The sequence below is a fragment of the Sinocyclocheilus rhinocerous genome, unplaced genomic scaffold (assembly GCF_001515625.1).
Source record: "Sinocyclocheilus rhinocerous isolate Xijiao unplaced genomic scaffold, SAMN03320098_v1.1 scaffold178, whole genome shotgun sequence".
Taxonomy (NCBI): Eukaryota; Metazoa; Chordata; class Actinopteri; order Cypriniformes; family Cyprinidae; genus Sinocyclocheilus; species Sinocyclocheilus rhinocerous.
Window position 1 is genome coordinate 307,520 of NW_015653463.1, and position 13,682 is coordinate 321,201.

Here is a 13,682-nt window from a genome sequence, read left to right on the forward strand (position 1 = left end):
ATTTTAAGCATTAGTCGACTAATCGCACGTTTATCAATAAACCATTTAAATCATTATAATGAGCCTTTAATTACATACATAGCCTAATAAGCGCTCAGGTACATGCATAAAGCTTGCCACAGCGCACCGGCAGAAGTAATGATTATGAACGTTTCAGGGAAAAACTGTAAGTTTAAGTTTGTAATAATTTGATAAACTAGTGCTTTTTGTTTTCGTATTAAGAGATGAAGTCGGCGACACTGACTCCGCAGTAGGCTAGTGGATGCGCCTGTATTCATGTTTCACACGGATTACATAATCTGAGAATTTGTTTTCCATTTGAATTGGTTCATTTCACTCTCTATAGATATATTTTTAATGTCTGTAAGGCAAAGATATACACAGAGTTTCACGTTCAAGTTCACAGAGACCGAGACGGCAGAAAGCGCATCATGTTTGCTTTCATTATTTTACAAAAGCGTGGTATTGTGAGTGCACACAAATAAACGTCTTTACAGTCTTTACAGATTCGAAAGATGTATTACTCTTATCTGTATGACCAAAAATGAGGGATTATTTTAAGAGCAAGTGAGCGCACTGTTCAGCTTCCGCACAGACACTTGAATAGCGCACATTTCTCTAGGTTAACATTAGATTGAGCGGCCATGTAAAGTTGCTAATACTTACATATTTCAGTTGATAAGCCATATTTGAGAGGTCGATGAATGATAGGCGAGCGTTTGGATGTACTGCCCGTCGATGAACTGTATTACCATAGACTAGCCGTTAACGATCTGTCCGTCACGGACTGCGTGACTTCGCCCGTGGATTTTTTTTTCTGCGACTAAGCGACTAATAAAATTTTGGTCGACCAAGCCTCTTCTGGTCGACTAACGATTAGTCGACTATTAGGGGGCAGCCCTAAATTAGATACACTATTGAAAAAGTACTGGGACACCACTTGTACTCATTTGTATTTGTGGAGAGCACCAAAAGTTCCTATATTACATATTAGATATGCATTAAGCCTGCTGTTTGAATTCATTAAAGATGAGAACAAGCATTTACAAAGCATCATTTAATGTTGAAACAAAAGTATGTGTGATAAGAGTGCTGTTTTATTCCCTTCCTCTGACCTTAACCATCAATCAAAGCCAGAAAATAAAACGGCTTCAGCAAATGCATTTCCATTAATTCTAGGCAAGTTCATCCCTGACAGTCTAGATGAGGAACGTCAAAGACAATGAACACGGCTCCCTGTGTGTCGAGGGGGAAAAATACGGCCAAGGTAAACCTGAGCAAACGATATGCTTAATTGTGTCTCTTGCATCATAAAAGGCAACGCCGTCTACCTCAAATTCCAGGTAGTGCTCCTTCAAGCGGTACTCATCGACCTCTTTGGCTTTGACCTTCTTATCTGGCGGGTAGGATCTGTGCTCGGCTAATTCTGTAGAGACGTGCTTCAGCTTGGCCTCGTGGGACTTGAGCTGCTCTTCCTGTAACACAACAGACACAGTCATCAAAGGCTTCAGATAGGGCTGGACGATTTTGAGATCGAGGAATCGTGATTTTGAATAGAAATATTACCAAACGTTAGAATTAGACACTTTGACAATATGCCAATGATAACAGTAAAGAGAAAAAAACGATCTAAACGCATGTCGGCGCACGTGATTAACTGCTCTGTGTGACACACTTTTATCGCTAGGCACCGTTCACACAGAATGCACTTTTGTGTTGACAAAGATGCGACGCTGCAGTGGAATAGGAAAAACATGCAAGAAGATGGGAGTGAACTTCTTTAACTTGAGCGCTGCGTTTTTAAAATGCCATTTAAAAGCAGAGCAAGCAAATAAAAACCCTGTACCTACTACTGTTTGTGATATTTCATGCTTGCATCATGGTGACAGACTGAAAGCTTCTTTTGTTTTTACAGAACATTTATAGTAAATAATAGTCTACTGGTGTTATACCTTCAGGCATTTTGAATTTGAATTACCTTGACTTTTGAGAATTTTTTTTAAAGCATTTTCCTCGTATTATTTCTGAATATATAATATGTATAAGACAAGTTTGTACAAGATGTAGTTGTAGTTCCTGAGACATGCGGGTGGTGGTCGCCGGCAGCAGCGGACGGCTGAATTTCTTCTGCGAGCCGATGGCAGCGGGGAAGGATGGGGCGGAAAACATGGCCGCCACCGAGTTGATTATTCTAATCCAGGACTCCATTTCCTCAGGGCTCCTACAGAGAAGAAACGTCATGTGTTCATATGAAGAAGGCCACGCTACAGTCGCGCAAACTCACAGGATGAGATCAGTCAGCCTTACGAAGAAATAAAAGGTCTGTGGGCAGACCAATGGACGAGATAAACGAGCTTTAATTGAGCTTGAACTGAAGCATGAAATTAGATTTGGAGTTCAGGGAAGGTCTCGGCAGCTGTCTCTTACTGGGCCTGGAAGAGGAACACTCTCCAGTCAGCAGTCTTGAGTTTGAGAACATTGGGCTTCTTCTCGTAGTCCATCGCCTTGATGGCGAGAGCATGATGCACGCTGATGGCGTTCTTCAGGTCGTCCTCTGACAGGGCCTTCTCCGGCTTATACTCATCCTGCAGGAGCAAGCACAAACAGGACAAATGATGAACACGGACAGGGATGGGAATCCAAGAAGTTTAACAAATCTGGTTCGGATTCTTGTGTCCTAAAGATTCTTTTGCATCATCTACCAACTCAATCTGAGCAGCTGAGTCCTTAGCCATCTTCAAGAAATGGCTAAAAACACATCTCTTCCATCTTCATTTGATGCTCTAAAACTCTAGCACAGTCAATTCTAATTATATTTTATCTATTTGTTTTCTTTTTAACCCTCTAAAACCTTAAAAAAGAGCCTCTAACCCAAGCATTCTCTATTCTTTTGATTTGTTTTATTGAAAGAAAAAAAGACACTCTAACACTAGCGTTTCCTATTCTTTTTCTATTCTATCTACTTGTTTTCTTTTTATTTATTATAAAAAAACCCTTGTGTACTGCGTTAGACCAACCAAGACTTGTGTCATGGTGCTACGGTGACGAGTCGAGGAACACAGAGACGAAGGTGAGTCACAAATAACAGTCTTTAATAACCCAAACACAGGGGAACACAGGGCAGGCAGGAACACACGCATAGACCATAGTATAGACGAAATGACGTTACACCGGACAAAGGAAACCAGGAACAGACAACACTTTATATACAAGACTAACCAAGGGTAATTGACGAGACACACCTGAACCAAATGAACGCAATCAATCAAGGGAGAAACTGGGTCACGGGAGCACATGGGGAGAAAAACACACACAGACAGTCCAGAGGCGTGACATATCGCCCCCCCTCCCGGAAGGCGCATCCTTGCACCGTAGAAACAACGCCCGATCGCGAATCCTGATGTGTGGGGGGAACATCGTGGCACACCACACACTATAGGAGCAAAACGGTTAAATCTAGGATTTTTTTTCCTCATGTTGGTGATTTCTCACATTTTGAAGATCTTATAAGATTTTAAAAATCTTTTAGTGTGTACCCAGCATTACATATTATTGCTTTTTTTGTTGGTTTTGATTGCTTCTATTGTCCTCATTTGTAAGTCGACTGACTTATAACTAAATGCAAATGTAATCTCAAAACTTAATGCCTTTTGCAGAGCCAACACAATAAAAAGTTGTGATGTTTATTATTGATTTTTGTATCATCAGTGAGATCATTGCATTATTGCATCATTGCATCGAATCACAATCACATATTGTTTCTAATTGATGTGTGAATGCCAAACACCACCAAGCTGAGTCTGTTAATTGTGTATTTGAGTGAACAAGCAATATAACCTGACAGTAGTGGTGCTTCTTTAAGCTCTCAGAGAGACCCACCCTGATCAAACATATGAAGCAGTGCATGCTCTACCACTGAACAGGAACTCGAAATTTTGGAGGCTCAAATTTTCAATACACATTTATTGTGGCCAAAATAATTTACGATAACAATATTATTGTGATATCTGTAGGTATTTTGAAAAATAAATAAACAGATAATGCTATCAGTCAATTTAATCTTCAAATGTTGTGTTTTCTCTTTTTCCACCAATGAATCACACTCACGACATGGATATAGGCTGGTGGAAAAAGAAAAAGAAATGTGCTTAACTGTATAAAATGTTTTCTTGTAGTGATATTCAAATCTTACAGATATATTTAAAAAAAAACTGTACTTGTAGATTATATATATATATATATACAGTATATACAGTGGGTACGGAAAGTAAAAAATTCTAAAATTCATATTTAACTTTAAAGTGCATTTTAAAGTGATTTCTTTAGAAAGCATTGGCATATTTTGACTAGTGATCCCGTGCAGTTCTTTTTGCTAATCCTCCTCATTTTTCGCACTAAAAAAATGTTAGAGATTTTTTTTGGTTAAATCCGAAACTTTGAATGAAGCATGAATGAAGAAATAGTTATAAATGCTTTGTGTGAATTATTTTGATAAATTTTTGTGCTTATGTTTTATATAGATTTTGTGAGTAGAGTTATCATGGACATTTGTATGTGTGATATATACACTACCAGTTAAAAGTTTTTGAACAGTAAGATTTTTTATGTTTTTAAAATAAACATTTTATATTATTATCAATATTTAAAACAGTTGAGTACATGTTTTCAGGATTCTTTGATTAATAGAAAGATCAGCATTTATCTGAAAGAAAAAGTTTTTGTAACATACACTATACTTTTGTAACATTAAACACTATAAAACCTGGGGGGGGGGAGAAATTATAGAAATTAATAATAAATTAATTTATCAATTAAGCTTTAAATTGATCAAAAGTGATGATAAAGACATTTATAATGTTACAAAAGATTTATATTTCAGATAAATGCTGTTCTTCTGAACTTTCTATTCATCAAAGAAACCTGAAAAAATTCTACTCAGCTGTTTTCAACATAATAATAACAATAAATGTTTTTTGAGCAGCAAATCAGAATATTAGAATGATTTCTGACTCATTCATGTGACTGGAGTAATGATGCTGAAAATTCAGCTTTGAAATCACAGAAATAAATAACATTTTAAAATATATTCTAATAGGAAACAGTTATTTTAAATAGTAAAAATATTTCACAGTTTTACTATTTTTGCTGTACTTTGGATCAAATAAATGCAGGCTTGGTGAGCAGAAGCTGCTCGATTATGGCAAAAATCATAATCACGATTATTTTGGCCAATATTGTAATCACGATGATTTAACACGATTATGAGTGGGCCACATTAGCAAAACTTTATATGAGTGATTTATTTAAAGATAGCAATAATATCAAATTATATATCAAATACAGTCTTCACTGCAAGAAATAAACTTTCTTTGTTTCTTGTTAAAACTAAAAAAAATCCTTCAATCAAGAGCAATGAGTGATTTTGTCTTTGTGTGCTTAATATTAATCAAACAACAAAAGACAGTCAACAGCAAGAATATAGTCCACTGTCACTTTAAGAGCAGCACGGATCGAATTTACTGTTGCACACATACAAAACCTTTGACTGGTAGTGTATTTACAAAATTATATACATTTCTATAATTAAGCTTATTTATGGATGTGAACTATATTTTTTATATCTGTAAATGTTTCAAGGCTGTATTTGGGTTTTTGACATAGATATAATTATGATATAAATTTGTGACTGTAGCCCATATCTGATAATGCCTTGTATTTTTTGTGCCTGCACATATATTAGGATTTCTACGGTAATATGTGCACTTTAAATTGATGCAGGTGTGTATCTGCAATTATATGGCACTGATGAAGTGTTGATCTTGAAAACATTTTGCACTGCACTTTGCAGCACTTTATTTTATGTGGCCTCTAATGAAGCAAAATAAACAAACAGTTGCGGAGCCTTTGCCCTGTTCGTGGTGTGTAGACCCTTTTTCTGATTTTTTTTGGATTCACACCCAGTACAACTTTAGGACATTGGACTGTGTATGTATATACATTTGGCGCTACACCATTCCTTTAATTACAATTAACATGCATTTAAGAGTCAGGAAACATGACACTGAGTTTGCATTTGAGTATATTTTTTTTCTCCCAAATAAAAGGTCTGTTTGAAATGAGAATGAGAAAGCCATCCAGCACATTTCCCGTTCCTCTGATGAGAGACATTCGGTGTGATTGCTGCACAAATGGCACATCGTTAGCTCTAATGCCATGGAAACAATCAGTCACCAGCACAAAAATATATGCACAGGTACGGCCTGCTTTCATGCCAATATTTCATTCCTGTGACTTTCGCATGACTGCACAGCTAAGCAACTAATGCAAGTTCAAATGGAGCACATAAATAAACTATTGTAATGGAGAATGGGGGAGCTGGGACGCTTCTTTCTTTGATGGGCTCTGAAAAGGTTTGTCAGACCTGAAATAAATGTGTGAATGTGATTACCTCTCACATCACAATCTCCGGGAGGAGAAATCGATTTATTATTGATGTTTGTGGAAAATGATGGAAATTTGATTAATCAGCAGTGCGAGAGGGGAAAATGAAAGAGCGAGTAAACAAACCTTCTGCAAATAGAGGATCATGCCTTTCAGAACAGCATAGAAGGTTTTCCAGCCTCGTTTCCCTCTCGGTGCTAGAGAATACAAGTAAAATAAATATAATGAAATCATTTATCATGTTAGTCTTTTCCATTCACTAACAGTTCATAGTGACCAAGACTAAACTAAAGTTAAACTAAAAAGGACAAATAAAAACATATTATAGGTATCATAACTTCTTCCAAGTCTTCTGAAGGCATTTGCTTTGTGTGAGGAACATACCCAAATGCTATTCAGTCAGCTAAAAGTCAGTAACAACACACACATAAAAGCAGCATGGATTATGTTTGTAGTGGTTTATGGAGCTCAACAGCATCTGTCCCCATTCACAACATGAGCATCCTACTAAACATCTCTTGATTTCCAGTGAAGTACAAAATTCATACAGTTTGGGATGACGTGAAGGTGAGCAAATGATAGGGCTGCTCGATTATGGCAAAAATCATAATCACGATTATTTTGGCCAATATTGTAATCACGATGATTTAACACGATTATGAGTGGGCCACATTAGCAAAACTTTATATGAGTGATTTATTTAAAGATAGCAATAATATCAAATTATATATCAAATACAGTCTTCACTGCAAGAAATAAACTTTCTTTGTTTCTTGTTAAAACTAAAAAAAATCCTTCAATCAAGAGCAATGAGTGATTTTGTCTTTGTGTGCTTAATATTAATCAAACAACAAAAGACAGTCAACAGCAAGAATATAATCCACTGTCACTTTAAGAGCAGCACGGATCGAATTTACTGTTGCACACATATTTTCATTCTCAACTCTTTACGTTCATTTATTACATAACCGACAAGGGTTTACGTGAATAACCACCAAGTGCCGCATTTTGACACATTTTTGCGTGTATTTGGGCGTTTAGGAGCGCATCTTGAGCTTTACATCTCCGTGTTCTGTCCCACATGAAAAAATACTATAGTGATTTATGGTAAATACTATAGTGTTTTTGAACCATACTATAGTAAAGTACTTGAATTCATTTGTTGTGGTAATTCTATAGTTGCTGTGGTAATATAACAGCTATAGTAATATAAACAAATTACTTTACCCAATACTGTACCAAAGTGTAAATAATATACAGTATAATACATTTTACTATAGTATGGTTCAAAAACACTATAGTATTTACTATAAATTACTATAGTATTTTTTCATGTGGGGTCTCTGAGCGCATCCACAGAAATCCTCCAGAGGAACAGCACAAGTTCTCTTTCACGCTTTTATAAACAATAATACATCTAGGAAACGCTTGTTTTGTTTACTGTGTTGAGACGTGCTGAAGTTGAGTTTGGTCTCGTACTGTATCGCATACCTTGTCAGTGTCGTGCGCTTGCTTAGCCCTTTGTTTTCATAAACAGTAAAGTGTGTTCAGCTGAATTCAATTTCCGTTATGTCAAACGGGTTTAAAAAAGGTTAGTATACAGCGGCAGCCGTCGTGTGAAGACTGAAGAGTGTAAAGACCATCGACTCTACCGTGCGACTCCACCGTGCAGGGACACTGGCAAGGGACATACGTATCGCTTTTGATTCATTCTCTTTTCTACACCTTGCTTCACTTCTGTTTCAGTTTTAATGACCAACTCTTACTATGTGTTTCCAGATCCCTACTATTACTACCACTCGCAAACAACACATCACACACTGTAGGCAGCGCAATCCTATCAACCTGTGCACTTTGCCTATGTCTGCTAAAATACTACTTTCTTTTTCTATTAGTCTCTGGAATGGTCAGTCTGCTGTAAACAAAGCAGATTTCATTACATCTATTACTAGTCATTCGAGACTAAACCTCATGGCCCTGACAGAGACGTGTATCGAACCAGAGGACAGTGCTACTCCTGCAGTAGGGCTGGGTATCATTCAAAATTGTTTAATATTGATACCGATACCTTGACTTCGATACCGGTTCCTGAACGATACTTTTTTCGAAACCAATTTTATGAAATCAGTTTTAACAAGATTACATTATCTTTTCCCGCAGCATCTCATTCTGTTTCCTCCACTATTTTTAGAATGACCTGCCCAACTCAATCCGAGCAGCTGAGTCCTTAGCCATCTTCAAGAATCTCTTCCATCTTTATTTGACCCTCTAACTCTAGCACTCTCTATTCTAATTCTATTCTTTAAAAAAAAAAACGTGTACCTTTTAGACTTGCACTCTATTCATTTACTAACTGCTTGTTTTCTTACAAAAAAACTAACACTAGCTTTTCTAATCTTTTTCTATTCTGTTTTCTTTTTGTTTATTATATAATTTTAAAAAACTTGCTACGTGTACTGCGTTAAGCTAACTGAGACTTGTTATGGCACTTGCATATCATTGCTCTTTTGTTGATTTTGATTGCTTCCATTGTCCTCATTTGTAAGTCGCTTTGGATAAAAGCGTCTTCTAAATGACTAAATGTAAATCTAATCAACTTTAATAAATCAAGCACGTCCCATTTTACAATAGTCAAGTTACATTATTTTACCGTTTTGTGCATGAAATCTGGCTTTTATAGAGGAGCGAAAGCACGCCACTAGAAGGGGGCGGAATGGGGCGCAATAAACGTTTTATCTAGATTATTGTATTTTCATAATCAGTGGAGGCCGAAACCAAAATCAGAACTGTATTTCGATTAACTGCAAGCTCTAGTAAATGATAGGGTTGTGCCGATTGATAAAAGTATCGTGTATCGACGATAGTCAGAGATATCACCTGTAGCTGATGCCTTTGACGATAGCAGGACGATTATTATTATTATTATTATTAGGCTAGTAATACTATCTAATTAATATTAGGGCTTATTTGTTCCATTCTGTTTATTTTTCCATGTTTTTACAGTGTTGCGCATTATAAACAATCACACATGATTCTGTTGAGTTTATGAACGAAATGGCCAATCAGAGGCGTTCAGATGAGTCATCGCTGAAACAGCTGTGTTTTGTTGTTCATCGCACACTTGTTAACTGAATTATGACTCGTGAATTCTCTCATCTAGGGCTGCAACAACTAATTGATAAAATCGATTATTATCGATAATGAAAATAATCGACAACGATTCTCATTAATGATTAGTCGGGTCTGCCCACAGTGCACGTCCAACTTCAGCCGGTCGCGTCAAATTACAGCACTGAATTACAAAATGCATCTAAAAATAGTGGAGGAAACAGAATGAGATGCTGCGGGAGAAGTATGTGAACCAAGCTGCCTAAAACATGAGAATTGTTTATTTTAAGATTTAAACTAACTTAATGCATTAGCGTAGGCTAATGGCTTGCCCTGTCAGGCAGTTTGACAGATGCGTGTGCGTCCTCAGCGCAAAAACTGTCAGTTTACGGTCATATGCTTAACTGTAAATATCACAAATTCACGCAAGCATTTCCATTTTTGCATAAAGGCCCGCCCTGACAATCTGCGTTAAGTTTAAATCTGAATGAGCGCCGGCGCGGCGGGCGTGCGCACACGGACAGAGGGAGACAATTAATATTCAGCGAAAAACATTAATTATGCTTAAATATCTGATGCTGAACGTTACATTTAGGTTTAAAAGTCAACATGTAGTGCACGCATTTTATGAGAGTAGGAACTGATAACAGCTTGTAATTGTCTGAATATAAATAATATCAAATGCTTCATAACCGTCTTTTATAGGATAAAGAAATGACAGGAAGACGTGACTGTGATCAAAGTGAACGTGTGTTCCTGCAGAACATTACTCTCACCTATTGGTTACCATGGAGTTTGTGATTTTATTAGTCTTTATTATCTTTATTATTATTAAAATTTTTAATGTAGAAATTTAAACTATATTCACTATACAGTGCTTAACAAATTTATGAAAACAAAATTTATGTAAGGTTTTTAACAAATTATGTAAGGTTTGTGCCACTGCTGCTCTAAACTAACAGTACTGGTGATTACCAAAATCCTTTTTTAGCTTTCTGTATAGGTTAGTTCTCCAATTTGTGTAAGCTCTTTAGTAACAGTAGTAGGTTATTTCTAATGCTATAATATAATTATTGCTGTTGTCTGTAAAAGAAAAGCAGAAAATATAGTCAAGCACTTTATAGTGTTTTTTCCAGATGCCCAATTACAGTCTAAAAGTATCTAAACAATGGCAGCAAGAATGCAAGCTGTTATGAAAGGCATAGGAGGCCCTTTTTGTTATTATGTGAATAAATACTATTTATTTGTTTCAGTTTGTTATTTGCCCAATAAATGACATTAACATTTTTAGATAAAATTTTTTTTTGACAGATTCCTAAAATATTTGTGTTTTCTCTTTATTATGACAGGTGGTCTAATAAATTAAGCACTGTATGTTTTCATAGCATTCAGTTAACATGCAGTTCGTTTGAAGGACATTGGACAGAATGTGGAATAGTGTTTTTTGTCAAAAAAAAAAGAAAATGATTTTTTTATCTGATTAATCGAAAAAATAATCAGCCAACTAATTGATTATCAAAATAATCATTAGTTGCAGCCCTACTCTCATCATAAACAGCAAAGTGCAGATGTACATGCGATTTAAGTATAAAATATTTATTCAGCATACAGTGTAGACAGCTTCACTGATTGTAATGGGATTTTTTTTAAAGTGCATATACTTGCGTTGGACTGAAGTCAATGTTCTTCGGTAATGTAAATTTTTCGTTTTCTGTAGCTGCTTTTTGAATGACTGAGGAAATGTAAGCATTATGATTAGTAACTTACAATGTTTCTATTAAATTGTTATCATGTTAAATACAAATTCAGTTATATTAAAAACATTAGGCTGCTTTTAGCCTTGCGCTGGAGTTGGTTTACTTTCTGGCAATGAAACTATGTAAATAAATAATTAAATAAATTAGCACGATAATATTATGTATCGGCGTTCTCACAGGCTGAAAATATGAAAATTGAGCATATCGCCCAACACTAGTAAATGATGACTTTTTTTGGTGAACTGTTACTTTGTCCCTGTACGTTCCATACTGTTGTGTTAAAAAGGGTCAACCAAACATTTCACCAGTCTGTTCCACCTCTGAAGGGCATTACTTACATTTCTCCTGTCAAATGATTCCCTTGATAGCGTCTCTGTAGAACAGCTTTATTTACGGCTGTGCTATAGGTGCTTTGGGAAGCATCCGAATCCTTCACACCCCACACAGACTGAGTTCTCGGTAGTGCGCTGATGGCTCCTCTGGGACCCTGGCCTGAATGCTCTCAGCATGTGATGCAGCAGATCACTAAAGCCCTGCTGTTTTTATCCCGACTGTAATTCTCCCATGGGCACGCTCATTAGACCGCATTGGCACGGCTGGTATTGGAGACTACTAAACTCACGTTGGCACGTCTTCTGCCAGAGTTGGACCATAAATCACAAAATCAGTGGAGGGTAGGAAGGTAACCACTTCAGTTTTACCCCGTTACATATATATTCAAACATCTGTTCAGAAGTTTGCGGTCAGTACTTTTATTATGTTTTTGAAAGAAGTCTCTTTTGCTCACCAAGGCTGCATTTATTTTATCAAAAAAATACAGTAAAACGGTAACATCATGAAATATTATAATTTCAAATAGCTGTTTTCAATGCGAATATATGTTATAGTGTAATTTATTTCTGTGAATTTTCAGCATCATTACTCCAGTCTTCAGTGTCACACGTTCCTTCAGAAATCATATGCTGATTTGCTGCTTAAGAAACGTTTCTGATTATTATCAATGTTGAAAACAGCTGTGCTGCTTCATGTTTTTGTGGAAACTGTGATTTTCAGGATTTTTTTAAAAATAGAAAGTTAAAAAGACCATTTGAAATATAAATATTGTAACTAGTGCTATCAAACGATTAATCGGGATTAATCGCAAACAAAATAAATGTTTTTGTTTGCATAATATATGTGTGTGTTCTGTGTATATTTATTATGTATATATAAATACACACAGTATATATATTTAAAATATTTACATGTATTTACATGTCTATATTTATATTCATATCATTTATATGATAAATAAATATATTTAATATATAAACAACCTATTTTCTGAAATATATACATGCCTGTGTGTGTATTTATATATATATATATACATAATAAATATACACAGTATACAGTATATTTGACAGCACTAATTGTAACATTATAAATGTCTTTACTGCCACTTTTGAGCAATTTAATGCATCCTTGCTGAATAAAACTATGAATTTCTTTCAATATCTTACTGACCCAAAACTTTTGAATGGTAGTGCATATAACACAAAAACAGAACTATTTATAGTTCGTGAAAGCATCCTTTTAAACTTTTCTATCATATCATTTTTGATCATATCAGCTGTCAGTGTTTGAGATTCTTCTGCAGGACGAGCTGTAATTGGTGCGTCTCTTCAAACAGACACAACAGCTCAGCGGGTTTCTAGTGACTCTAGAATCTCATTAGGAAGGAAAAATAAGTGGACATAATATATGAGAGACTACGGCCAAAATCCCATTTCACCATGTGTGCTTGCCAAAGCACTGAATCACACCTGCTTTATCCTCGTTCACATTACACAGCATTTATTTAATGTTCTTTCCCATCATTCCCTGCACACCCAGATGCTTCAGTTATAAAGAGTCAAAAAAATAACGTGCTTATGAAAAATAATTTTAATTACACAAAGAATTAATAAATCAAAATGCTTCCTAAAAACTAGAAGTAAAAGTCATTTGAATGACCTGACCTGCTAAAAAAAAAAAAAAAATCATCAGTTGAAAAGTGCTTTTTATTATTTGTCTTTTCAATTTGAAATAAAAAATACAAATTTTTAGCTTAAAGTATTAAATTAAATTAAACATTTTAACAGTATTTTTTACTCCTGTTTCAAAATCATGCTGCATGGCTGCTGGATCATATACATATGTGACCCTGGAGCACAAAAGCAGTCTTAAGTCGCTGGGGTATATTTGTAACAATAGCCAACAATACATTGTATGGGTCAAAATGATAGATTTTTCTTTTATGCCAAAAATCATTAAGATATTAAGTAAGGATCATGTTCCATGAAGATATTTTATAAATTTCCTACCGTAAATATATCAAAACCTAATTTTTGATTA

General features: G+C 35.5%; 1 protein-coding gene across 2 annotated transcripts in view; it reads right to left on the reverse strand.

Annotated features, from left to right (window-relative positions):
* The window catches only part of psd3l (pleckstrin and Sec7 domain containing 3, like), a 120,699-nt gene that overhangs the window by 4,288 nt on the left and 102,729 nt on the right, over positions 1–13,682 (reverse strand). Inside the window, exons 12-15 of one of the 2 annotated variants that reach the window (XM_016522074.1) lie at positions 6,568–6,638; positions 2,428–2,585; positions 2,077–2,221; positions 1,323–1,475 (exon numbers count right to left, since the gene is read on the reverse strand). In XM_016522074.1, the coding sequence (XP_016377560.1) occupies positions 1,323–1,475; positions 2,077–2,221; positions 2,428–2,585; positions 6,568–6,638 (527 nt within the window). Of the gene's footprint in view, positions 1–1,317; positions 1,476–2,076; positions 2,222–2,427; positions 2,586–6,567; positions 6,639–13,682 lie in introns of both variants that reach the window. The other variant, XM_016522073.1, reaches the window with a different exon arrangement.